We start from the raw sequence: 27724 nt of genomic DNA on the forward strand, positions 1-27724 counted from the left end.
TCCATGAAGGTATGCTTAATCTGAAATGTTTTGAAATGGGTTACCTAATTCAACCACGGAGTAGAGTGGTCCATGGGAGAGCTCCACTTGACACTCATGTAGTCAGCTGGTTTATTTGCAATAGGTGCCTGAATGGAGGGTTTTCCCAGTGGCATAGGCCAAAGTATTTGGGAAGGCACTGAAAGCAGAAGACACTTGAGATATGTGCACAACTACTGGGTATCCAAGAGATAAACAGGTAAAAGCAACTTGCTTTTCACAGGGTCCTGGATTTGCCCAATTCCAGGTGCATCAGCTTGAAATCTCCGGTCCACAAACAGGCTTTCAATGCCACTAACTGGGTAAATGCACCTCACAGTCACCCTGATTTAAAACAGATAAGTGGAAGAGCTGTGGGGCAGTTTAAGGAGAAACTTTATCCAAGAGAACTACAAATACCTGTACGCAGCATCTCTGGTGATGACTGGCTTGCTGTCAGTGGAATACAGCTCATGAAGTGCGATCTCATTTTCATAAGTCACATACTGCCGATCAATCTGAAGGGCAAAAGATTAAAAAATGCTTGATATTATTTGCATCTGCAGTCATAGTATGCAGACAGAAAAACAGCAAACTATTGAACTCCACCTGGACCCTGGTGCCACATGCATTAAGTCCAAAAGAGAAGAGGACTCTGTTCTCGTCAGTCTCAATGGGTCTGCAGCTTGGATCCAATAGTGTGGTCCGGGCAGGGTCTGCAGTAGGGATGGCTTTAGTGATGTCACTCACAACGGTCATCACACCCTCAGTTGAACACACTAGAACAAAAAGATGTACTGATCAAGCCTAAACCTGGGCGGTTACTGACAATTAAGTCAAACCCCAAAGAAACCAGGGGTATTCACTCAGCATAAAATGCTCCAATACCCAAAAGCTCAGTGGTTCTGAAGAGGCACCGTTTTGCCGACTGCTGCTCAATCGCCAAGGTTTTAGCATTTCTGGTGAGAATTTCAAAAGTGCCATAGAACTGCTGCAGAGTGATTTCCTACAAAGGAAAATCAGATCAAGCCATTTAAAGCAAACTTAAGACAGAATTTTTAACACCCAAATCTCAAACAAACCTCATAGACATAACCAATGGCAAATAGAGGCACATCCAGGACGAGGGTGTTTGTGTCATTGGTCATGATATAGCCACGCTCATAAGCCAACTGCTGAGTCAGAGGGTAGTGCCCAATGGTAAAGTCCCACAAGTAGTCGTACACACGATGGCCAGTCTTGAAGCTTATGCCATTCTCAGCACACATGCTGTCAAAGACTGGAGGAACTAAGAATTCAAAAAGTAAAGAAATAAGACGCTGGTAAGGGAGTAAGGTAGAACAAATCTAGAGCTAGATTTAAAAAAAAAAAAAAAAAAAAACCACCCCCACACTTACGGGCATCAAGGACAGTGGCCGTCACAAAAGACAGATGGTAATAGGGGTCCATTTGAGGCATGATATTTAAAGTCCATTTAATTTCCAAGTAGTATTGTAGAAGCCCCTCAGCAATATACTGCAAGACAAGACATCAATTCTAGCCCCAAGGATAACATTGGAGGACCCCACCCCCCCACGTTGTATCTGTCACACCGACACCAATGCGTAGATTCAGCATTACACCAAGTCATGACTTCAACATGACAGTGGCTCTTGAATGTGCACCCAAACACAATTAGAAAGGCAGCTTCTTCCTCCAATGACAGTCACCCAATTTTAGGCCTACATAGCACATTCCTAAAATCTAATTTGTTTGAAGATTTTAACAATTAGAAAAAAGTACACCTTTAAAATAATGCAAAACAAACTCACCAGCTTTTCAACAAGTGGATCATCAAATGGCACTCTGATGATGTAGGCAAATGTATTATTGTCTTGTGGGATTCTGGTGATTGAATACCCCTTCTGTGTGGCAGTCAGCATGGAGAACTCGTTGCCATTCAGCACCACGGACACCAATTCAACATCAAAAGGGATATTACCCAAATAGACAGTGAAAATGCGTTCCTCAAGAGTGGTTTCTGCAAGAGAAAGAATGTCATGCCTCAAAGCAGCAATGATATACCTACTTTAACAATCCACGCAGACTTACGGTTGATTGTAAAGGGAGGACGTGCAATAAGTGGAGTAGCCATTTGCCGGACCACATTGTGCCTGGTCTCCACACCCCCGTGGTCCACAAATGATTGCTGATAGCTTAGCTGGACTGAATACAGCTCATTATATACATTGCCCATCACAAAGCTCTGAAAAGTAAAAAGGAACAAAAGTTAGTTTGTAAACTTAAGAACCTTAAAAAGGCAAACGTCATTTGAGAAGTCACTTCCAAACTGTACCAATCTATGCAACAAGATTAGCAAGCAGAATATTGTCTTCCATCATTGTTCACTTTCATTCCATCTTTTCCCTTAAAACAAAGTGGAATGGCAACTGGGGCTATCAGTCTGCACAATGTTTTGCATTTCACAAAAGTTTTGTAACTAGGACAAGTACATGAATTTAAACTAAACAATCCCTTTAAATCGTCAGATCAGAAGGGTCCATAAACTGACAAAAATAAAAGCAACAATACCTTTCTGACCCCTCCCTCTGCAGCAAAGGGGATGCTACTCTCTACAGTGTCCTCACCGACTGTCACAGCATAGCCTCGATCTGTGGCTCCAGTGTCATCCATGAGCACACCATCAACCCCCATGCCAGTTGACTCACTCAAATAGGAGGACCCAACAACCAGAGGTGTCATCACTGCAGGGGTCCTCCAGCGAAGCCTGTAGCCATCAAAAGACCCTTCATCTGAAATTCAACAGAAGCACAGACATGCTTCAAACCAAGTCACAACCAGGGAGGGCCAAACATGAAACCTGGATATGACTACCAGAAGGTGAACCCAGTAAATGGTATTGTGGCATGTTGTGGTGACACCTACAGTAGCAGCACCACAAAAAAAAAAAAAAAAAAAAAAAAAAAAAACCTCCACCCCTTTCAGTCAGTCATGACTTATTCCACAAGTGAAAGTTCAAAGTGTTTGGCTGTTCAAATCAAAATACCAGCTTCCATAAACATGGACCCAGCACCATTTAAAAGCAGATTTTTCAACAAGACAGATTTGACGAGTTTCCTTCATGCAAGTGTAATTAAACCATTACTCCTATTGCTACTAGGAGAAACTGGGACTTTGCCCAGAGTTTACTAGCTTATTTTTGCTCCCATTCCTCATCCTTCGACAGTAGTCTTACCCAGTGAGCAGGCAGCAACCAAGTCCACCATGACCACCATCCAGCTCTGTCTGAAAAACACTGTTGCCTGGATCACTTCAACTGCAACACCACTGACCTGAATAGTTTGATGCAATGAATGGTTACATGAATTTACACCAACCCCCCCCAAAATACCTAAAATGGGTGTCAGCACTTATCAAATTACCATTTTTATGGTAGAGTGAGGCTGTCGATAGGGTGATCGGAACACAATCCTGCCAGAAGTGACAGTTATATAGTAGCCAAGACCAGCAGCATCTTCTGCTGACATGACTTCAGGCTGCTGACCCTCGGCTTGTAGCATCACCTGCCAAGCCTCTACTGCTGATTTTTGGGCCTGAAAACACATTAGCCAATAGCACTTCATTAAGAACTTTAAAAAAAAACCTGAAGGCCACTTACCACAAAGTAGGCCGCAGTGAAGCCTTCTTTAACGGTGTCAATGTTAGGACAGGGTAGCCTACTTCTCACAGATGCCTAGGGGCAGAAATATGATGTTTACAAAGGAGAGAGCACAGACAACACAAAAAGGTCACAATTTATACCTCCATATAGTTCTCCTCACAAGTAACCTCTCTTGGAGAGAAGGGAGGAACGGAGCAAGTCTTGGTGACATTTACAAATGATTCTATGCCATGCTCATTTGTAAGAGTCATCCTGAACTTGAAGGTGAACACCTCATCATTCTGCAAGAATGCATCAAACACCACTTTATAGCCATGCCAACTCCAGATAGACTACATGAATCTTGGCTAAAATTTGTCAGTGCGGTTCAGACCATACCTGATTTGGGGGGGGGGGGAGACAATATTTACTGCAAGAGAATCAAGGACTTGTTGCTGTACCTGATTTTCGGTGTAGCAGGAGAAGTAGGAAGCTCGGAGAATGATGCTGCCCAGCAGAGACTGAACAGAGTAAGTGTAACCACACTGAGCCCCATAGGCCTGTGTGACTGGGTGTACACCCCTGACATCTAAGAGGGTGTCAAAGAAACACCACACCATTACACATGCTGTTGTTTCCAATCCATTACTTTCCTTCAAGGAAGGCAAAAGGAAATGAAGCAAAATGATAGCCTCAATTCACTACTAGATTTCATTGCATCTTTCCATAATGAAAGCACATGGTGACCGAGGCAAACATTCTGCCAAACATCTACTTTGTCCATTTAAGTCAGTGGAACATGCTAGTAGTGGCTGAATTTTAATTTAAATGAGTTGCACTGTCAATTTATAAGAACATTGAAAGACTCATACGGAATGTCCCTTCATGAATGGGAACACACCAATTGCCTCAAAACAAGGCTCACTGCCAGAAGGTGGTAGGTCCACTGAGATGAGCAGGAAGCGGTCCTTGCACTCAACTCCAATGGGAACTAGGAGCAGGGCAAAAGGCAAGAAACACTGACCTCTTAAGGATACATGTCAATGACAGGCATAAGCGGAGTTTGAAGTGGCATACTACAATTTAATAGTATGCCATTCTGAACCCAGCCATTGTCAAGCTCTTTACCTTGTGGCTGTTGGGGGGACTGCTGAAATGTGCCTTTGGGATCACGTAGAGCACAAGTTACAGCAAACAGGAGAAGTATTCTTCTAGAAAGGAGAAAACGGCTGTTTGATACACTTCACATACAAAGAGAAATAAAAACCTAAAAGAAAAACTAGAAAGAATATCTACCCTGAAATAAACCCAAAAGCCATCGCCACTGATTAACTGAAGGGTCTATAGCGTGGTAGCAAAAAAACACTACCAAACCACTATAACAGCACCAAATCACGATATCCTGGCCTCGATGACTGAGAATAACAACATGTGACTCCTGACTAGATTTTAAATGTCTTACGTTGATTGACTTGTTAGACATTGGATGTGCTGATTGGCTACTTCATGAGTAGCTGCTTATTCGGTTGTCAGAAAACAAAGAGACATAATTACATAATAGACTGCAGTCCCTGGTTGGCTCTTTGGCATTTCCTTGGTTGCTTGTAAGGCACCGCCTACTAACCAAAGCCAATTGTTGACATATCAATCTGCCTTTAAATTCACAATGCAGATTCATTGGTTTTATTGTGTATTTTTAAATGTTAGTTTCAAAAATTGGTTAGGTTTTTGTTGGCATCATAAAGGGATCCTTATAAAATGACTTAATTGTAATTCAGCTGTTTCACATTTCACAGGCCTACAGGTTGGAAAAAAGGGCCAGTATACTAAAGATAAACATTAGAGCATGTGTTTATGTCTTCCAGAATTACATGACTCACTGCTGTACAGATTACAGAAACCAATAGACTACCACCAGTACGTGCAAATTTAGTTTTACTGAGTAGGTTTGTTTGTGTTTGTTTTGAAAGATGCAATGCAATTTTTGAGGAAAAAAATTAATGCAGAACTACTTGAACTAATTCCACATGTTGTTAGTTCTACATTCAAGTTTCATCTGTCCAGAGAAATCAAAACATCCAAGAGGGGAAAAATCACCAGAAAAAAATTCCTGTCTGATTAATGACTGAAATCAAAGGCCTGCACATGTGGTAGCCATTCCTGCTGTCGTAAACAATTTGAGGAAGGGAGGAAAGTAAAGAATAATTCACCTTTAGAAGTCTGATTGTTTTGCAGGCTGATGTTTATTTGCAGTCTTGCAGGTTATTATTTTTTTGGCTTGTATGAAATGTACACAGTAGTCTGGACAAAGTGGGAATGAATACATTAAATTCTGGTTGCAGTGTGAAGGATTTACATGTTTCCATTGATCAAGGTGTAAATATTGGGGTGGTGGTGGGGTGTTTGTACTTGCCTCAGGTGGGGAAAATGATTTCTAAAGTAGCATATAGCCTAGTTTTAAAGGAACGTTTGTTTAAATTGAATTCCAATAGCTAAATTTATTCTGTAAGAAACTGTTCTCTAAGAACTCCACAAATTGATTGTTTTTTACCCATTTGTAACATATATATTTGACAGTCAGAACATTAAAATCAATATTCTGGGTTCAATTCAACCCATGCTCAATTGACAGCATTTGTGGCAAAATGTTGATTACCACAAAAAAAAAAAAAAAAATATATATATATATATATATATATATATATATATATATATATATATATATATATATATATATATTGGAATTCTTAAAAAAAATGCTTAATTTGAGGTTACAGTGAGGCACTTCCAATGGACTTACATTTTCATTATTCATAGTTTTGTGTAATAAAGTATTGAGTATTATTTTAGCTGTAAAGTTGTTTAAATCACTGTTTTTACAATCATTTTAGGATAGTAAGCTTTACAGTGTTAAGTCTGTCTTAGCAAGAAAGTTGTAAAATTGGATTCAGCTTCACATAGAAAAGGTTAGTAGGTGATTGTATCACACTAAAATCATTTTAACATGCATGTTGTTTACATCTTGTGGCTATACTTCTGAAACAGTGAGTATCTGAACGTTTACGGATTGGCCCCATTTACTTCCATTTTAAGTGCCTCTCTGTAACTTAGATTTTTGCCTTTTTTAAAGAAAAGGAGGGATAAGTGAATTTTTGTGTGTGTGTGTGTGTTAATCAACATTATGCCACAAATGCTGCCGATTGAGCTTAACTTGTATTGAACACGGAATGTTACTATAATTGAATGAGAACGCTTCCTACATATGGCGTGTTTGATGCACTGAGAGACACCCTTCCTGCCTTAGAGCAATTACTTTAATGCACAGAGTAAAGAAAGAGTGTTCGTCCAAGACAGGAATAGTTCAAGGTTTCACACTAAATTCTTGGAGCACTAATGAGGAGGGTTTTTTTACTTGTACGAGGAGATTGTGGATTTATGGGGTAATTTCTAGGGAGTTGTTTTCACACATCCTGTATGTTCTTTGTACAAAGCTAATATCTAATTAAACAGCACCAACCACTACATTTACCACAACATTACATTCTTATAATAATTGTGTACCTGTATAATAAAACAACTATTATTGAACCCATTTATTTGTCCACAAGATGGCAGAAGAGGTACATAAAAATGTGGATATGATTTGAGTTAGTATCATGCTGTTAAGCAGTACAGTAAAACCCATAAGTAAAACAATGCTCAGTAGAGTCCTGTGCCTAAGCATCTTGTCAGAGTTACTTTTGATATTGCTTTCTTTTCTTATAGGACTAATCCAATTTGTACTGGCCAAAGCCTTTAATTAGAGAGCTCACAGAAGCACAGTACAGGAGACGATGAAATATAACTACCAACAAGTATTGAACAACACACCCAAATGACAATATGAACGAAAGTTTTTTTGCTCAGTGGATGTTTTCAAGCCTTTCGTACCTAATCTTGCACATTTCTCATGCTCAACTTCAAAGGGTAAACTGCTTAATCCCAGGTTACTGTAAATATAATGAGTAAGATGAGAGAAACCTTGATCTATCCTTTGGGCTTGTTAATGAAAATGAAAAGACTGAACATGCATTCTCATTTATTTGCAGTCTAGGTCCTACAGGCCAACACCAGCCCTTTTTTGCGATGTGAAGGCTATGACAATGGGACCCCCAGGCATGAGAATGTGTCATTGTCACCCCTAATGTGACAAAATTAAACAGTATGTCACATTTGCAGGAAATGCATCTAGCATAATAGAGCACCTCTTTTATAAGAGAACATTACAAATAATATCATCAGATAATTAATCTGAATGAAAAATAATATGAATTACAATATTTCTTAGAATTCTGTATGTCCAATTATTGCTTTAATGACAATATGAATTAAAGGGATAGTTTACCCAAAATAAAAATTCTCTCATCATTTACTCACCCTCATGCCATCCCAGATGTGTATGACTTTCTTTCTTCAGCAAAACACAAACAAAGACAATTTCAGCTCTGTTGGTCCATACATGGCAAGTGAATGTGACCAGAACTTTTATACTGCCTTTTGGGCCTTCAAAGTAATCCAGAAGACTACATTGGTTAAATCCATATCATCAGAAGTGATATGATAGGTGTTGGTGAGAAACAGATCAATATGTAAGTCCTTTTTATACTGTAAATCTACACTTTCACATTCAGCCACATACTGGTTGGGGCTGGTCAAAGGTGGAGATTGATAGTAAAAAATGACATAAATATTGATCTATTCCTCACCCACACCTATCTTAATGCTTCAGAAGTCATGATTTTTAGCCACTTTAGTCATATGGATTACTTTTATGCTGACTTTGTCATTTTCGGACCTTATGAGTTCTGGTCACCATGTAGTTGCATTGTATAGACCTACAGAGTTGAAATACTCTTTTAAAAATCTTTGTGTTCTGCAGAAGAAAGAAATTCATGCACATCTGGGATGGCATGAGGGTGAGTAAATGATGTAAGAATTTTCATTTTTGGGTGAACTATCCCTTTAAATATAAAAGAAGCTAATATGGTCAATGTAAAAAAGGTGTAGGTCATCAGCTAAAAGAGAAATCAGCTGTGGTAGCTTTAACTAAATGTTTTACATTTCAGTAGATCGTATGTTAATGTAATCTTGTGTTGAAGCAGTAAACGTATTTGGCTTGCTGTCCGTCGACTCGAGTCCTGATTACCTCCCCCGGACTTATTTAGATAATGAATCTAGAGAATAGGTGGAGGTGGTGTGGAGGTGGGATGTCAGGAGAGTTGTCACAGGAAGCAGGTAAGCAGCAGCTTATATACGCTTGCTTGCGGGCTGTGATTTGCAGAGGTGGGTAGTAACGCGCTACATTTACTCCAATACATTTACTTGAGTGACTTTTTGGGAAAAAATTTACTTTTAGAGTAGGTTTAAAAGTGGGTACTTTTTACTCTCACTCAAGTAAATTTCTAATGAATTTTTTTTACTTTTAATTATTTTCATTGGGTGGCGTTCCTGTCGTTACATTACTGGGTTTAATTTTAATTAATGTGTAATTTATTGAGAGATTATTGAATGGGACTTTTACGAGAACGGAAGTTCACAGCTGCGCGTGCTGAGCTGCTGTCACAGACTGTCACTCAATCACTTCAGCGACATCAAACTCTTCAAAGTGAAACACTTTCTTCGCTCTGCACAGTGAATAAAAGAATAGTTTCGTCATGCAGTGCCTTCATTTAACACCAAAGACAAGCTGATATTTCTAACATGGGCTTTTCTGTGTAATGAGATGGTCATTTTCAGGGTGATAATGTAACTGGGCTCTTATGACATCAGTTTTTAAGTGTACATTTTTAAATCAGTGCAGCAATATATCATTGCGCTTTGTCCCGCATGTCATGAGCAATATTTATGCATTTACTTCACGCCCTCGTGGGGGAACTGGAAACTATCGCAGCTACTTCAGGCGGATTAACTGTATAAATCCACGTGAACATCCAAGTTAAGTGTAAATCACTGCCATTCGCGTGATCGAACATCTGGAGCGCGAACAGACAGCATTTCTGCGCGTGCACAGCGAGGTGGATGTGTCCGAAATCGTTCACTCATTCACTATTTCCTATATAGTGAATGGCAGTTAGTGCACTATATCTCAGCAGTGAGTGAATGAAATGAGTGAGTGATTCGGACGCTGACGTATACACAAAGCGTCGGATCTCTGGGGCTGTCGCAGAAACAACGTCACATATGAACTTTTAAAATACTTGTTACTTGTTATTCTTATTTAATGATATATTAATACAATAAATCTTAATTCTGTTTGTCATTTTTAATATATACTGTGTGTAAATATAAAGAGTAAACACATTTTATCAAATAAAGAGTACATTTTAAAATGTATCTGTATGATTTGCCTCTCTATATGTTATTATGTTATTTTAATCAAGTAATGATTTGTCAAAAAGTAATTTAATACATTCAGCATGAAATAAAACATTGCAGGAGTGAAGGAAACAGTAAACTCCCAGCTCGTACGTTTTTCCCGTGGTGGAATGTGGGCAACTAAACATTGTTGAGTGTACATCAAATGTACACTTGAAATTAGAGTGCATTGTGGGTAAGAATGAGTGAACAAAAGTAGGGAACCAGTGGCTCACTCAGAATTCAGACACTCCTACAAAATAGCGGACACTCAAAATAGTGCACTATATAGTCCTACAAAATAGCGGACACTCGAAATAGTGCACTATATAGTGGATAGGGGGCGGTTTCAGACACAGCGAGTGTTCCACGACCGGGGTTGGTGCTGTACGTAGGCTGTGTACTCTGCATTTAGAGAGCAGCTGTACTGCTGTACAGAACTAATGATCTAAATACTTACGACACTGAAAACTGTAAATACACTGGAATAATCCACACAGGATTTTAAAAGCTATGTAATAGCGAAAGTAGGCATTAATAAAGCATGATTTTGCTTTGGTTTATATTTCAGCATTATATATAATGTCCTTGTAGTACATTTTCACGTTTTCACTGTAATAATTACTAGAAATGTTTCCAAACCTCTCTTCTTATTGACAAATTCATCCAGATCTGACAAGAGCCCTTAAAGGGATAGTTCACCCAAAAATTACAATTCTCATTATTTACTCACCCTCTTGCCACCCCAGATTAATGTGATAGCTCAGCCATAATTTAATATTCTGTCATCATTTCTCTACCCTCATGTTGTTTCACTGTGACACTTTGTATTATGTGGAACACAATATATGTTAGACAGAATGTTAGGGACTGACAGTCTCAGTCACCATTCACTTTCAATATATATATATATATGGCTGGTCAAGAGGGCTACGCTGCGATTCGAACGAGAGACCACCACTCGACGTAGAAGTGGGTGGGCTCACAGCATGCAAACAGGGAAGGTGAAAATGAGAGTTGGCTCATGCTGCGTTCAAAAGGGAGGGATCACACTGCAATTCAAACGGGAGACTGTTCTAAAGAGAGAGAGGTTTAGCTCACAGTGTTTGAACAGGTAAGCCCAGCATGCATTCGAACGGGGAAGGGGAGAATGAGAGTTGGCTCACGCTGCGTTCGAAAGGGAGGGATCACACTGCGATTCGAACAGAAGACTGCTGCTATTGAGAGAGAGAGCTCACGGCATTCGAATATGTAAGCCCAGCATGCATTCGAACAGGGGCCATTCCGTGTCTGAAATGGAAAGCCCATCGATCGCCTAGGAGGGAAAAGGCCGTGATACGAGGACGTGGATGAGCTTGCGCGGCATTTGATTGAGAGGGCTATGCTGCGATTCAAATGGGAGGACTTCTGATTTAAATATATATATGCACATGTACACGCGCCCATGTACGCACATGCACGCACACCCTCGCTTAAATGTACGTGTACATGTATGTGCGTGTGCATGTAAGAGGGCAGCGGGTTGTGATGTGAGTGACGGTGACAGGTGGTACTTATAAGGGATTAGCTGATTAGTGATTAATGAGCTTTCCTGATGTGGAAACGATTGGATCTGATGTAGCTGTGATATGCGTCTGAGGACCAAAGACCAAGAGATTGAATTTGTTGTTCTGATAAACCTTTTTGGGCAGCTGTGGTTGCTGCGCTGATATGGAATGAATGACTGGAGTAAAGTTTTGCTGGGATGCCGGAATGGAGGAGGTTTGACATGAGTTTATTGCGCTATAGTTCACCATGTCTGCTGTTACTGATACTGTTCAAAATATTAAATGGTGGTGGTGATTTTGATTCACTTTAATGACTCGATTCATTTGAGGGGATGGTCTACAGGAATCTCAGGGAGGTACCGGGATCAGAGTCCACCTTTGGAACTAATGCTCTGAATATCTGAAAGGAAAAGCAGGAAAGTGAGTCAGCAGTTTGGTTCTTTGGTCCTGGTATGTGTCTAGCAGAGATAATGAATTGGTTACAGGCTGAAATCCAAATTAGACATCTTAGAAATGGCATGATTTCGGGGGCACAAGAACGGCCCTTGTTGATGCAATGAACTAAGGCCCGATTATCGCAATGGACTATGATGCTTTTGAAGTCCATTCATTTCCCCACAGAAAGACTGTGACCAAGATAGGGTATAATTTGTGCAGGGCTGAGGAAGCTGCTGATTGTGGAAGGCTGGTGAGCTCTGGGGGCCAGGTGGAGGCGAACCAGCAACCTTGGTAGAATCCCCCGAAGCCAACGGACGGGTCGGCATCGGTGAAAAGTTGGATGTCTTCAGGGAATGAGAGGAAGTCTTCATAAAAGGCAAGTCTGTTCCATTGTTTTAGGAATGTTAACCAGAGCTGGAGGTCAACGTGGCAGTATGGGTTTAGGGTTATTGTGTCATTTAGCGCAGCGATGGATGAGGCGAGGGTGAGGAGGTGCGAGATGAAGGGACGGCCTTGGGGAATGGTCAGAGCGAGTGCTGTGCGGCAGCAAGCTTGCGTTAAAATGTCTGCGTTTGTTTGAAAATAAATTGTGATTAGATTATCAGTCGATTGGAAGGAGTTCTGTGTTGCATGATGCCCCTGTGTTCAGAATGGAATAAATCACTCTCCGAAGGGCACTTTGGAGGGAAAAACAATCGTGATATTCATGTTAGAAGATGACGAAGGTAAGAGCACACCCTAAACAAGCTGCGGCGAGGAAATGAGGCTGACAGGCATCACCTGTGTGGCAGAACCTGATTAAAAATGCTTGGGGTTGACATGGTGGTTGGATTGAATAGTTAATCTTTGTTTCTCTCGCTTTCAAATCAAATTGAATTTTAATGGCATGAAACCAGAATGACGCCCGTTTGCGGGGGCAGCTCGCACTGCTTTCTGGGTGGAGAACATATGAGAAGTCGTAGAGAGCTGTTTCACATTTTTAAAGAGCCGGAGCAGCCAGTTTGCGGCAGCAACTTCACGCTATAAACTGCTTCGGCGAATGGAGCATAGAAAGAAAGACAGGGTAAAAAATAGAACACTTAACGTGGTAGCCATCAATACTGCTAAAAACAAAAGAGCTGCTGTGGCAGCTTCTGTTGAATAACGAGATTGCTGGATGGAAGGTCTGTTCTGGTGGAGCCAAATGCTTTGCAGCGAAGTTGCATCCTATGATCCATCTGCCTGGGTCTGTTCGTGGAAAATGGGCAGGCCAAATGCCGGAAAGACTCTCATGTCAGGAGAGTTGTCACAGGAAGCAGGTAAGCAGCGGCTTTTATACTCCTGCTCGCAGGCTGTGATTTGTCAGTTTAAAATTAACATGCTCCTCCCAAACCTCTGTTAATTAACTCTTTAAATAATTAACTTTCTTTTTCATATCTTGAGTATTCTTCAATATTAAATTATTGTAAAGAATATTGTTGTCTAATTCAGTTTATTCCCTTACAAAATACTTTCTGCAGTTTTCTTACAGGATTTTTGGCTCATTTTCCTGTAGCGATCCTGCAGGAATATTATTGTCATATCCACACCGGACTCCCACTCTCACTCCATACTCCGCTCTCTCTCCCCTGAGTATTAATTACCCACACCTGTTCCCAATCCATCTCTCATCAACTCACCACTATAAGTACTCACCCCACCACTTCATCCTTGTTAAGTCTCCACAAGGAAATCAAAGACTCGCTTGTCTAACTCCAACAAGAAGCTTAAACTCTCGCCATCGATTCCCAAATCCTAGACCTTACAAGACGCCTTCATCTTCCTGCTATACTCAGCGCTCACTCTCCGTGTAATCTCCCTGTGATCTCCAACTCTGTTCTCAACAAGCTAAATTCATCTCCCCGCATTACTGCTTGCTATCTAATCTGTGTGTTCAATAAAGCTCCCGCATCTGGGTTAACCAGTCATCTGTGTCTGTGGGCTACGTTACAATTATGAAGGAATTCTATCCTGCAGGAATTGTCTTACAAGTCATTAAAACACCTTTATTCCCTGCAGGAATATTGTGCAGGGTAGATTTAAAATCCTGCAGCATATGTCCTGTGCAAGTGTTAAACTGTATACATTGTGCAGGAGTTTTCTACAGGAACTATTTGGGTGGTATCCTGCAAGATTTGATTTCCTCCTATAGAGAATCAAACTCATAACCAACATATCAAAATATAACAATGTCCATTTTTACCAATGAATCATTTATTTATGGAAATGTTGTCATAATGAATGACAATCTGTTAAAGCAGCTGAGTCAGTCACACCTAGAAAACAGAGAATTAAACAAGCTAAGAAACAGGACAATATTGCTGACAACTGTGAAAATAGATCAAAACAATGGTGTGAGATGAGATCCTAACAGTGTAAAATATAAGTTTTTAGGTGGTAATAGGTTTCAGTGGCATGCACAAAAAGGGGGCTGCAGGGGCGCTTTTGAGAAAAGACTTGTTTTTTCACTTTCGTTTGGAACATGCTATCGAGGGGCGTCCCCTACCCACAGCAGTGCCGTTAAGGGAGCAAAAATGCAGTTTGGAATTCACCCCGGAACATCAAAGTGCCGTTGCCTCAGAGTAGGTCAGAAATAAAGTCCACTATGTATTGTAGTGTACGTTCATTAAAAGAATAAAACTTGATTGGTTTTCCGACATCGCATACTTGCAGTGTAGACAGCTTTATTAAAGGAATAGTTCACCCAAAAATGAAAATTTGCTGATAATTTACTCACCCTCACTGACGCGCTTCCTGACTCCTCCTCCACGTGACACGTGACCTTACCAACGAGCTTATGTCATCCTTCTCATGAGTGCACGTCACAGAGATGTACAGGAGCGAACAATTTGTAGTTAAAAAGTATATAAGTATTGTTTTGTTTCTAAAAATGTTCAATCGTTTGGGTTCAGAAGACCTTTATTTGTCGACTGGAGTCGTGTGGATTATTTTGATGCACCCTAAATATGCATTTTGGACCATCAAAAAATGGAGGACATTTACTTGCATTGTTTAGAGGAGGAGGCCTGAAATGAAATCCTAAAAGTCTTAAATTCTGTTTTGATGAAGAAAAAATCTCAGATACATCTTGGATGGCCTGAGAGTGCGTAAATTATCAGCAAATTTTCATTTTTGGGTGAACTATTCCTTTAATTATAATGGCAGCGTTTGAGTTGCTTTCAGTGTAGAAAGAAATGCAATACGTCTTTCATAAAATACAGTCATAAAATGATGGAGCTGTCTGATTCAGCCAAAACCAGTTTGTTTCAGAGCTTCAGAGCTCTGAGCACCAGAACCTTCAGGCACAGGAACAGTTTTTTCCCTCAGGCTATCCATCTCATGAACAGTTAAATTGCCCCATTGAGCAATAACTATGTGCAATACACAGTTTAGTCTTCATATATTTATCCAACACATCCAACCTCTTCTGCCATTTCATTCCTCTGAAAAAAACAAAACAAAACATTTGCACAGTACATAACAGATTTGTATTTGCACTGTACATAACAGATTTGTATTAGATTTGCACTACCCATGTGTATGTGTTTATGTATGTGTGTGTGTGTCTGTGCATATGTGTAATTAGTTTTATTTTTTAATTTTTATTATTATCTATGTCTTGCTGCTGTCTTTGTATTGTTTTTGTATTGTTGTACACTGGAAGCTCCTGTCACCAAGACAAATTCCTTGTATGTGTAAGCATACTTGGCAATAAAGCTGATTCTGATTCTGATTCTGATCATTGTACCATGGTTCTGCCACATTATTGGTGTAAGGTCCTTGATATTAATGCTAGAATTTGAGTAAAATGACATTATATTAATATGAAAGGAAAGTACTATAAAAAGTGTCAGTGGAATAAAGAGGATGATGAGGTCAGAGAGGAAGCAGCAAAGATGAGAGGATGAAGTGAAGGAGCAGAAATGAGAGAGTGAAGAGAAGAGTAACAAGAAAAATATTTGAAGACTTTGAAGCACTGTGGTGTTACCAATAGCATGGTACTGAATGATTACTATATTCAAATTTCATGATATTGTAATGGTACTTTTTGGTACATGGTGCTTTTTGTGATTAAATACAACAGAATAGGTTTTTATTTTATGATAAAGGAAACAATGCAAAATTAGGATATGTACTGTATATAATAAAGAAATTACTTAACTAATTTCTTTGCTTTTAGAGTATTTAAGTAAATAAGTATTATTCATTAATATCTTCCGCCCCGTCCCTGCTGAGGTCTGTGCACACCACTGATAGATTTTTATAATCACAATGGAGTATGTTTTAGATCATTCTAATCAAACATCTTATCTGTTATCAACTTTATATTAGATTGGTATAGGTATAAATGTTCTTTTTTTTTTTTTTTTTTTTTACTTTTCAAAACTCTTGTAAAAAAACAAAACAAAAAAACAACAAAACAAAAACAAAGGGGAAAAGTATTACCTATCATCCGTCCATGCCTTTTCCCTCATTTCTGCCTTATTTCCATTTATGTCTGGGGATAAGTTGAATGCATTAAGGCATGCAAGGAAGGGTATTTGGACTTGTCAGTAATACATAACAGCTCATAACATCACCTTTTTTCCATGAGATTCACAATCTGAAATCTTGTCCATATTGGTGTGTCTGAAAGCCAAACATATAATCAAAAACATAGGACATCACAATACAGCACAAAAAAGGGGATAAGAGGTTAGCATGATATGTATAAAATAGTGGAGGTGAAGCTCTGTAGTCTGGTATGTACCGTTAAACAAGACGTACCTTTTGAACGTTCGCGTTCAAAAGCCGATCCGGAGCGCAGCGGTCTTTTGACGCGTCTGAAACACGCGACGCTAATGACGCGAGCCGGCGATAATAGCGAGACGCGACGCAACGGCTTTAACGGTACCAGCCAGACTAAGCGTCACCTTCACTATTTCTACATTATTCTTACTTTACAATGGAAGATAATTATATCAAACTGTTAGATAAAGTATTTAACGTTCATAAATAATTAAACAAAACTTACATTATAATTTACCTTTTCACAGTTTTTTCTGGCTTTTATCTCATACTCTTTCATATCCAAATTTGATCAGAATCACTTTCTGAGGTAATCAAAGGTATTTTAACATCACTTATGACCAGCTAGTGGGGTGAAAAATGGTAATGATTCTAGGGGCCCACAGGTCTAGGGGGGCCCCACAACAAATTCTAAACTTTATTTTTTTAATAGGAAAGGGGCCCAGAGCAATATATAGACAGGGGGCCCAGAATACCTTGCTACGGCCCTGCTTATGACCACTGAAAACGCATAACAAAACAAATGTATTTTGTTAACAATATACAAGGCTTCTTTCAAATGTCCAGTCTTTAAACAGGTTTTGATATTTCAAACGTAAAGTTGTCAGCCTTTGTTAACTCTGTAATGGAGATTTAACTCGACAAAACTACACATTCACATATTTTACTTCACATATTTAACAAACAATCACGCATCAGTGACATATACTTTATCCAGATTAAATAAATGATCGTCATACCTGCAGGGCGATAACGGACACAGAACGCTTCTTGTCAGTTGAACTCGCGTGCATACGTTGACTGACTAACAGACGTCAACACGTACGTACCAACGTAAATAGATCAACAGGTTCCCTTACGACTCAGTACACTTGACAAGCCTTGTTTAAAAGAGAGGGCCTTCGTGGGACAAACAGAAACAGAAATAATCATGGTTGCTATGACAGCACACCACTCTTTAACAAGCGCGAGCACTTTGAGTGAGGAAAAGCAAAGAATTTTGGGTTGCGAGTGCCCACAAAGGATACACCTCATGCATCCTCCGAATTCCCGTGAAAAAAGGTCACATTCGAAGGCTGCATTCGGAGTGTCCTACTTGCTTTTCTGAAACGAGACAGCCTCGATGACGTAAGCGCAGGGTTGGGGAGTAACGAAATACATGTAACGGGATTATGTATTTTAAATACAAAATATTAGTAACTGTATTCCACTACAGTTACAATTTAAATCATTGGTAATTAGAATACAGTTACATTCAAAAAGTATCTCCCATGCAGGAAGTGTGCTGGCTATTCCTGCGTGTCTCTGTGGTTTTTAAAGTCCCATTCTAAAACCTGTAGGAATATCCTGCACAGTTTGTCCATGTGTCCTGCAGGATTTCATAATTCCTGCAGGATACCTGCAAACATCCTGCAGATAAAATGAAAATCATGCAGAATTCCTGTAGGGTGTTTTTTTTTTTTTTTTTTGTAAGGGTTTTACAGTTTTGAACATCAGTGTAAGAGTTTTGAAAACAGTATGTAAAAGTGTGCAAAATTGGCTGTAGATACAAAGAGTTTCTCTAATGGCTAGGTTTGAGTGACAAAAGATTTCATGAATTTTAAAAATGTGGTCACTGAATGCATTTTGTGTCAAAGCATTGACAAGGTGATCCACAGTTCAGTCCACAGACACTGATGTTGGGCTGATACAATGAAGAGCTTCATAGGTATTGGGAAATGTGCATAACCAACTGTAAAAACTTTATATTCATTGATTAATTATATTAAATGAAAACTGGCTGGGTATTGGCCTCATTTCCTGCCTATATAACAAGCCATTTAAAATTCACTGTCAAATCTTTTCATCTAGTGGCAACACAGGAAAAGAACACAAGTGCTATCTACCAGACAGGAAATGAGGTCAGTTTCAAAATGTATACCATCCGATAACATAATAAAGGAATTGATGTAGTAATGCTACAAAAAGGTGCAACTACCTTTCAAAATTAAAATATCAGAAACTGCAGTTGCTAGTTTCTCACCCAATATCTAATTAACAATTAAGACCTAGAAAGTTAGACATGAATTAAACCAGTAGAGGCATTTAGGAATGAAGGTCCCCCCATGAGAAAGAGGAAGAAACCATCACAAATTATAATGAGAAACAGTAATCACACATCATACTGTACTTCTTTATATTATTCCGAGAAGCGGTTGATGCTTGGTTAAAGTGAAACAGTGACATCATTACATTGGTACAGTGCTCAGTAATACAGTAGATCAATTAACGAGATCCATAATTATAACAGAAAGCACATAATGTTTCTGTGTCCTGAGAACATATTTGTAACTCCACTAGACAATACACATTCCACTGAAACTCTTCTGGCAGCACTGTAGACTTGCTATTGTGTTCATTTCCTGTTGTGGGCACCACAGGGTGACATCACTCTACTTGATCTGTATCATGAGTCATATATTATGACTAACTGTCTAATATTGAGTTCATGTGTCCTTTCCTTCGGAAATGTACGGATGAGTTAATTTGCTGAAATTATCAAAATGCTGTGACAAAGTATTGCCAAATCTCCTATAAACTATCTTTAACCCTGATCCCTGATAGCACACTTACATCACCTAGACATCTATTTGATGTGTGTTTACATCTGGAAGATGTATTTTTTTTGGTTGTTTGCTCATCTGCAATTTGTCTAATATACGTTTCCTCTCAACTGTCAATAAGACTTTCAGTAGATATCTTTGAGACATTTATGTTTGTAAATCTGATCTTTTTAAAATCTTTAGAAGATGTTATTTAGAATGTGATGCTTTCCAGATGAAAAGATCTAAAACAGACATCTCGGAGACATATGTGTGATATCTGGGATAGCACACATACATCATCAAAAATGTGTGTTTACATCTGGAAGATGTATTTTTTTAGGTTGTTTGGTCATCTGCAACACGTGACCAAACATCTCGGAGATGTACATGTGCTATCTGTGAACATTCTATGATAAAAAGACATATGGAAACTATACATGTACTGAAGTAGCCTACACGACACTAAGTTAACAAGAAAACCCTGATGAAAAACAGTCCTTTAGGTGGTCTTAGATGGCCATCTTAGCTGGTTAGTCTGGTTCAATGATTTTAGAGGGTTTTTCAGTTACTGTGTGATGGCCAGACCACACTGCGGTTAGATGGCAACAGCGACCTTGTTGTGCAATGCTTTTTAATTTGCAGTGCCTTATTATAGTGCTCTAATGCAATGTTTGCCAATCACTGTGCTGCAGCACACTAGTGTGCCGTGAAAGAATATCAGGTGTGCTGTGGAAAATTATAAAATTCCACAAAATAAATAAATGCATAAATATAACATTTATTCAGGGATGCAAATTCAGTCACTTTTGTGATTGTGAAGAGCTACGATTAATGTGTAAAAGTGAGTGATGTTCTATTTCGTTCTTACTGACCGCCAGAGGCAGTGCTTCACACTGGATATTATCTCTCTTCGCTCATGCTCAGGTGGAGTCTAATATCAACAAACTCACCTCGTCACCCAGGAAGACATGAGGTTCTCCCCTATTTAACCCCGTGACTTCCAGCAAACTGTCCCCTATATTCTCGCATATATGCAAGGACTGCAGGTCGATAAAAAAAAAAAAATTCATTCAAAACTTTGGATTCTGTCCTTCAAAGCCTCGTAACAAACATTTTGTTGGAGTCGCGCAGTAAACGCGTCCTCCAGAGACTGCGGCGGATTGCGAGCTGAATTCATTGGTACACTCAGGTGCTGTTCACAGGAGCCAGCCACAGCACTTATACCGATACGTTCAATGCCTTCGGGCATGGGGACAACAATTATTTCAGACATCAAGGGGTAGAGCACCTGGCCAGCGACCCCCCCAGGAAGGTTAAAGGCCAGGACGGCCTGAAGGTCTAAAGCTGGCCACCGGATGCTTTACACATCAGCAGCTCAGTTACTGGAGAACAACCACCTCAGAACCTTGGGTCATAGCAATGCTATCTCAAGGGTACAAGCTGAAATCCCAACGGCGGCCCCCTGCTTTCAATGGGGTCAAGATGACCACAGTCAGAGACCCAAACAGTTCAATGGTCCTAGCACAAGAAATTGTCGTGCTCCTAGAAAAAGATGCTATAGAACCAGTAAAATGGTCAGCACGGCTAAATGGGTTTATTAAGTATACTACATAATTCCAAAAAAAGACGGGGGTGTACAGCCCATACTCGATCTACGCGGCCTGAAACAGTTCCTCAAGGTGTTGCCATTTCATATGCTGTGCACAACCGATGTTCTTCAGGCAGTCAGGCAGCAGCAGTGGTTCACCACGATAGATCTGAAGGATGCTTACTTTCATGTATCAATTGCTCCACAACACAGGCAATTCCTCCGCTTTGCATTCCAGGATCAGATCTATCAGTTTCATGTCCTCCCATTTGGACTTTCCGCACCCCCTTGGGTCTTTACCAGGTATATGGCTGCAGCACTGTCTCCGGTCCAAGCCAGGGGGGTGCAGGTGCTTCTGTACCTGGACGACTGGCTCCTCTGCTCTCCATCTCAAGAATTGGCAGCAGAAGAAACCAACCTGCTGCTTTCCCATGTTACCCAGCTGGGCCTCAGGGTAAATTTAGCAAAAGTCTGCTAACTCTGAATCAGTCGGTGAAGTTCATAGGCATCACTCTGAACTCACGGTCATTGAAGGCATCACTATCATCACAGCGGGTGGACAGTATCTTTCTCCTCCTTCAACGATTTCAGAAACAGGTCAGGCTTCCATTCAGATGCTTCCTTAGACTAATGGGTATGCTAGCAGCAGCAGCTGCTGTTGTACCATTGAGCCTTTTTGCGTTGCGCCTTTTCCAGGTTTGGGTGAACGGTCTCCACCTGAACCCCATGTGGCACAGAACAGGCTGATAAAAGTTACAGAACGGTGCCTCCTTTCTTTGAAACCATGGAGGAGGAGATCATTCCTCATCAAGGAGTTACGAGCAGTACTACTAGCTCTGAGGTACTTTGGACTAGTCCTAGAGGGCAGGCATGTCCTTATCAGGACAGACAACACATCGGTGGTCTATAACATCAACCATCAAGGCGGCACCAGGTCCAGCCAATCCCTGATGGTGGCACAGGACCTCCTGACATGGGCCTTACCTCAGTTCATGCGCATCTGAGTGATGCACCTCCCAGGTACGTCAAACGTGGTGGCGGATTTTTTGTCTCATCACAGACCTCCCCTGGGAGAATGGTTACTCAACCCGGAGGTAGTAGATATTATATGGAAATTATACAGCTCTGTGTTTGGCCTCTGAAGAGCTAGAATCCCTATTGAGGGCTTGTGACCAAGAGGTGCAAAATACAATCTTGAACTCTACAGCACCCTCCACCAGGAGTGTCTACGCTCGTCGGTGGAAGCTGTTCTCTGATTAATGTAGGAAACAAACAATAGTCCCAGAATACTGCCCCGTACCCTTTGTATTACATTTTCTGCAATCCCTGCTAGAAAGCAACAGGCCTAAGAGTATATGTGGCTGCAATTGTGGCACAATACATAAAGGTAGACGGTCAGCCATTGGGGTCTCACATTTTAATTACTCATAATTTTAGAGGTGCTCAGTGATTGCGCCCCACTCAGACCATTCGGGTGCCCTCGTAGGATCTGAGTATGGTTTTAAGGTCTCTTACACAACACCCTTTTGAGCCCATGGAGCAGAGTAACCTGAAGTGGCTTTCATAAAAGACTGCATTTCTCCTGGCTATTACTTCAGCTAAATACGTAAGTGAGCTCATCAGTTAATTCCTCTTGCATGTGCTGGAATACGGATGGCTCAGTAGTGACATTGTGGCCCAACCCGACATTCCCCACTAAGAGGCTCCCGACTTTATTTAGGAACCAGGTAATTGAGCTGGCAGTGTTTAATCCTCCTATGTCAAAGACACAGGAGAGCAGTCAAATCGAAATATCATGCCAAGTTGCGAGCCCTTCATGGCTACATAAGGGCCACAGAAAGCTTACGGCAATCAGACCAACTCTTTCTCTGCTATGGTGGGTCAAAAAAGGGTCAGTCTCTTTCAAAGCAGAGGTTGTCGCACTGGGTGGCGGAGGTAATCACCCAGGCTCATAAGTTAAACAACCATCCGATGCCAACTGGAGTAAGATGCCGCTCGACTAGAGGTATCTCCACGTCTTGGGCAGCACTGAGGGGCGTCCCCCTAAATGACATTTGTGCAGCAGCTAATTGGTCATCTACAGATACTTTCTCCATATATTATAGAGTTAATGTGGCTGCCCCAGGTGCTATTGAAATGGCCGTCCTATTGGGGTCTTCAACTTCCTCTTAGGGATAAGCATGCCTCCTCGTGACCTTGTAGTTATGAGTCATCCAGTGTGAAGCACTGCCTCTGGCGGTCAGTAAGAATGAAACTGACTGAGAGTTACCTATGTAACTGTGGTTCTATGAGTTCTGGTTGACTGCCAGAGTTCTCTGTTACTCAGAGTCTGGGGAGAAGATTCCATAGGAACATTTTGCTGGAAGTCATGTGGTTAAATAGGGGAGGACCCCGTGTCATCTTGGGTCATGAGGTGACTTTGCTGATATCAAATCAAATCAAATCACGTTTTTGTCACTTTATATTGTCACACAGCCATATACACAAGTGCAATGGTGTGTGAAATTCTTGGGTGCAGTTCTGATCAAAATAGCAGTCATGACAGTGATGAGACAGTACCAATTTACAATAACATCAAATTAACACAGCACAATTTAAACATCTGATATACACATAATTACACTCAACAATATACAAATAATAACATACACTGTACAGTATACAATACGCACTATATAGATACACATTATTCAATAAAAATAAAAAATAAAAATATATAAAAAAGTATATATAGTAGTAAATATAGAATGTACAGTATTGTACTGTATTGACATTCAGCTATCGGTTGATAGTCAGTTGTTAAGAGAGAATATAATATAATAATAATAATATAATTTATGACAGTCCGGTGTGAGATATAAGAGTAAGGGTAATAAAGTGCAGTGCTGATGTATTTTTATCGTGGGAGATCAAGAGTTCAGAAGTCTGATTGCTTGGGGGATGAAGCTGTCATGGAGTCAGCTGGTGCGGGTCCTGATGCTGCGATACCGCCTGCCTGATGGTAGCAGTGAGAACAGCCCATGGCTCCGGTGGCTGGAGTCTCTGATGATCCTCCAAGCTGATATTAGACTTGACCTGAGCAAGAGTGAAGAGAGAGATTATATCCAGTGTGAAGCACTGCCTCTGGCAGTCATCCAGAACTCATAGAACCACAGTTACATAAGTAACCATTGTTTATACATGTTAAGGGGCTTTCACATGACTCGCGTCAATACTGCAGAAAACAATGAAGTCTATGAAATGATGCCATTTTACACCAAAGTGTTTTTCACACACGTCTTTGCTTCATAAATAATGTGTTTTAAGAGTTTAAAGCACCAAGAAATATTTAAAAACTGTCCAAATTTGTGAAGAGATACTGAATGTTTCTTTTAATTAAATAATACCTTATCGTTTCCGAGTCCCAGAGAGAGACACTATTTATTGAATTAATTTAAATTCACCAAGAAAACGCTAAGATCTAAACATAAACGAGCCCTTTTATTATTTTCTGCTATCAAAGCAACTGCAATTTTTTTTCTCTCTCTTCCAAATACATGTTTTCAATGTTTATTGTGCACATCTCCCGCTTTCTTGCGTGGCAAACTCATAAAATCGTGCACCTCCGTGACGCTTTCTGCAGTGCTTGTCATGTGGTGGGCAATGCGCTGCTTGACGCTGGCATTGAATGGAGCGTTGACGCCTCGAGTCAACTCATATAAAATGCACTTTACAATGACGAACATTATTGAAATTCAAAATTATTATTATTAGGCTACTACTGTGCTCTTTTCTGACTAAAATCATGCACATCAGTTTAAATCTGTAGGAAAATGATACTGTAGATCTGCTTTGTGTTTATAATTCTTTTTTCCGATTAACACTTTTTATTGATTCAGACAAATGAAGCATAAAAGCAAACATATATACACTGAATCAACTTTTAACCCCCATTATTCCCTTTCCCCCTCCCAATCCCCAACCCAACCCTGACCCTCAACAAATATCCCTGTGGTCCAATTTGAGAATACAAAAAAATAAAATAAAAAGAAATCACACACATTTAAAACTACACATCTCTCTCCACTTCCCCTCTCCGAGAGCCTTCCAAAAATACCAAAAAGCTGCCCCATTTTTTATTAAATAAATCCAAGTTTCCCTGCCTTCTATATGACATTTCTTCGATTGCCCATCTCTATGCACCACTCCTGAAATGAGGACACTCCAGCCGACTTCCATCCCCTAAGGATGATCTGCCTGCCGATCATAACACTGGCTAGGACCCAATTTTTTATGAATCGATGTAAAATTGCATAAGGCGCACCCTTGCATCTCTAGATGTAGACTTGACATTTTTTAGAATCCTAGCCCACACTCCCTCCTCCAATACCAAGTTTAATAATCCCATAATCTCTTGAGAGAAGTTGAAGCTCTGTCCTCCAGACTCTGAATTAGCAGGGAGTAATACACTGATGCCTCATGACCTTTTCCAAAAGCAGTAATCACCACTCCCAGAGTATATGCCACTTTAGGGGGCCGTATGTTACTCCCCAAAATAGTACAAAGCAGGTGGCACAGCTGTAAATACCTAAAGAATTGAGACCTGGGGATCCCAAAATGTTGAACAATATTTTCAAAGGATCTCAACACTTCACTCTCATATAGGTCACCGAGCGTATTAACCTCCCTCACGATCCACTCTGTCCAGCAGAAAGGGGACTTATTAATACATAATTTTGGGTTCAGTCATATGCTCGAAGCAACATTTAAATAAATGTCTGAATTAAACACTCTGGACACTTTTGTCCATACTGCGAGCAAATGCAAGATAATGGGGTGTAACTTAACCTTTCTGGTTAGTTTGATAGAAAGGCTTTGCAATGGCGAAATAGGGGCAAGAACTTCCTGTTCAATGCAAAACCAGGGAGGGTTTCCGTCATGGTGAGAAAACTCAGAGGCAGAGGGTTGGACTCAATTGTGGATTTCATTGATGAAGGGAAGGGGTGAGAGGTGAAACAAACTGGTGAGGTAATCCAAACACTGGTATGCCACAAACAGCAGGTGAGTAAACTTCAAACAGGGTATTGTGACAATGAACAGATGATCAGAACACTCACAACAGTCTTTTGGTCTTAGTAGGAAACGTTGATACACAGAGGTACAGAAAACATCACTGGAGGAATACACAGAGAATGAAACACACAGTAATCTCGGGAAAAGGAAAGAAATGACAAGGAAAATATTTCAACAGATAAGTATAGAAGGGCTAGGGAGTCCGTAGTCTTTGTGAGAACATTGACGAGAACAGACAGTGACTGAGAGTGTGAGCAGGGTATATAAGCAGTCCATGATTGCCGTTCTGATGACGTGCAGGTGCTGGCAATTAAAACTCAGGGGAGAGTGAGCGTAGTGCCGGCAGTGAGGGAGAGGGAGAGAGAGAGCCCAGTGGATCCGTGACAATACCCCCCCCCCCCTCTTCAGGGACCGCTCCTGAGGGCCGGAACCTCCGACGTCGTGGCCAACATCGTCCACACGGAGCTGGGCAAGTGGGATTCTCAACGTGAAAGGTGGTAAGCAAGGTCAGATCCAGGATGTCATCTCGGGTAACCCAGGACCTCTCCTCAGGACCATACCCTTCCCAGTCCACCAGGTACTCGAGAAGTCCTCTCCGATGTCGGGAGTCTAGGATGGCTCGAACTTCGTAAACCGAACCATCCTCCAGGAGAAGAGACTGAGGGGGTTCCTCAGTCGCACCGGGCTCTGGGGAAGGAGACAGAGAAGGATAATGAGGTTTGAGAAGGGAGACATGGAAGGTGGGGTTAATTCTGTAGTGAGGGGGCAGTTGTAATCGGTATGTGGCTGCATTTACTTGGTGGAGTATAGTGAAAGGTCCAATGTATCTGGGACTTAGCTTTCGACAGGGCAGCCAGAGCCTGATGTCCCGGGTGGAGAGCCATGCCTTCTGCCCAGGATGGTAGGTAGGTGTCTCAGATCTCCTTGCATCAGCCTGGCTCTTCTGGTGCTGACTGCCCATTGGAGATGAACATGAGCTGCGTCCCACAAACTCTCACTCTCCTCGAACCAGTGGATCACAGCTGGAACGTCGGAAGTGTCTCCTGACCATGGAAACAGGGGAGGTTGGAAGTCCAGTGGCTGGTTGATGAAGGGAGTTCTAGGTGTACTCGGCCCAGGGTAGGAACCGGTTCCAGCTGGCAGTAGGTCTGCAGAAAGCGGTCAATCTCTTGGATCTTCCACTCCGTCTGCCCGTTAGACTGCGGATGATATCCAGAGGTTAAACTTACTGACACACCTAGAAGGGAGAAGAAGGACTTCCATACCCGTGAGATGAATTGGAGACCGCGGTCAGACACGATGTCTTCTGGGAGGTCATAGTTCCGGAAGACATGATGGAATAAAGCTTCCGCAGTTTCCAGCACCGTGGGGAGGCACTTCATGGGAACTAGATGACATTCCTTGGAGAATCTATCAACAACGACTAGGACACAGGTGAAAGAATCTGATGCTGGTAAGTCAGTTATAAAATCCACCCCAGGTGTGACCAGGGGCGCTGTGGAACAGGCAGAGGAAGGAGCTTACCGGATGGAAGATGGCGTGGAGATTTCGAGATGGCACATTCTGGGCAGCCTTGGATGTATCGCTGTACTTCCTGGGACATATGGGGCCACCAGTATCGATTTTGGAGAAGCGAGAGGGTTTGATGTTAGCCAGG

The 27724-nt window shown here is 40.9% G+C and overlaps 1 protein-coding gene across 1 annotated transcript; it reads right to left on the bottom strand.

Moving 5' to 3' along the window:
- Nucleotides 1-212: 212 nt before the first annotated feature.
- LOC127416983 (uncharacterized) lies at nucleotides 213-27028 on the bottom strand. Its single transcript, XM_051656681.1, has 17 exons — nucleotides 26529-27028; nucleotides 4787-4869; nucleotides 4560-4649; nucleotides 4120-4247; nucleotides 3820-3960; nucleotides 3677-3751; nucleotides 3441-3611; nucleotides 3254-3350; nucleotides 2590-2810; nucleotides 2110-2263; nucleotides 1830-2038; nucleotides 1416-1533; nucleotides 1101-1306; nucleotides 907-1024; nucleotides 628-797; nucleotides 439-536; nucleotides 213-363 (listed from the first exon to the last, which is right to left on the bottom strand). Exons 1-17 carry the CDS (start codon nucleotides 27026-27028, stop codon nucleotides 213-215), a joined length of 2730 nt encoding a protein of 909 aa, XP_051512641.1.
- Between the last annotated feature and the right edge of the window lie 696 nt (nucleotides 27029-27724).

The sequence above is a fragment of the Myxocyprinus asiaticus genome, chromosome 1 (genome assembly GCF_019703515.2).
Source record: "Myxocyprinus asiaticus isolate MX2 ecotype Aquarium Trade chromosome 1, UBuf_Myxa_2, whole genome shotgun sequence".
Classification (NCBI taxonomy): Eukaryota; Metazoa; Chordata; class Actinopteri; order Cypriniformes; family Catostomidae; genus Myxocyprinus; species Myxocyprinus asiaticus.

Bases quoted from the DNA above. Each gene is read 5' to 3' on its own strand.
- LOC127416983 (XM_051656681.1), bottom strand. From the start codon at position 27,028: ATGGGCAGTCAGCACCAGAAGAGCCAGGCTGATGCAAGGAGATCTGAG. The intron at 4,248-4,559 runs GTGTGTTCCCAT...ACACCCTCTTAG, and splicing joins GCCTTGTTTTGAGGCAATTG to ATGTCAGGGGTGTACACCCA. The intron at 364-438 runs GTATTTGTAGTT...GTTTTAAATCAG, and splicing joins ACCAGAGATGCTGCGTACAG to GGTGACTGTGAGGTGCATTT.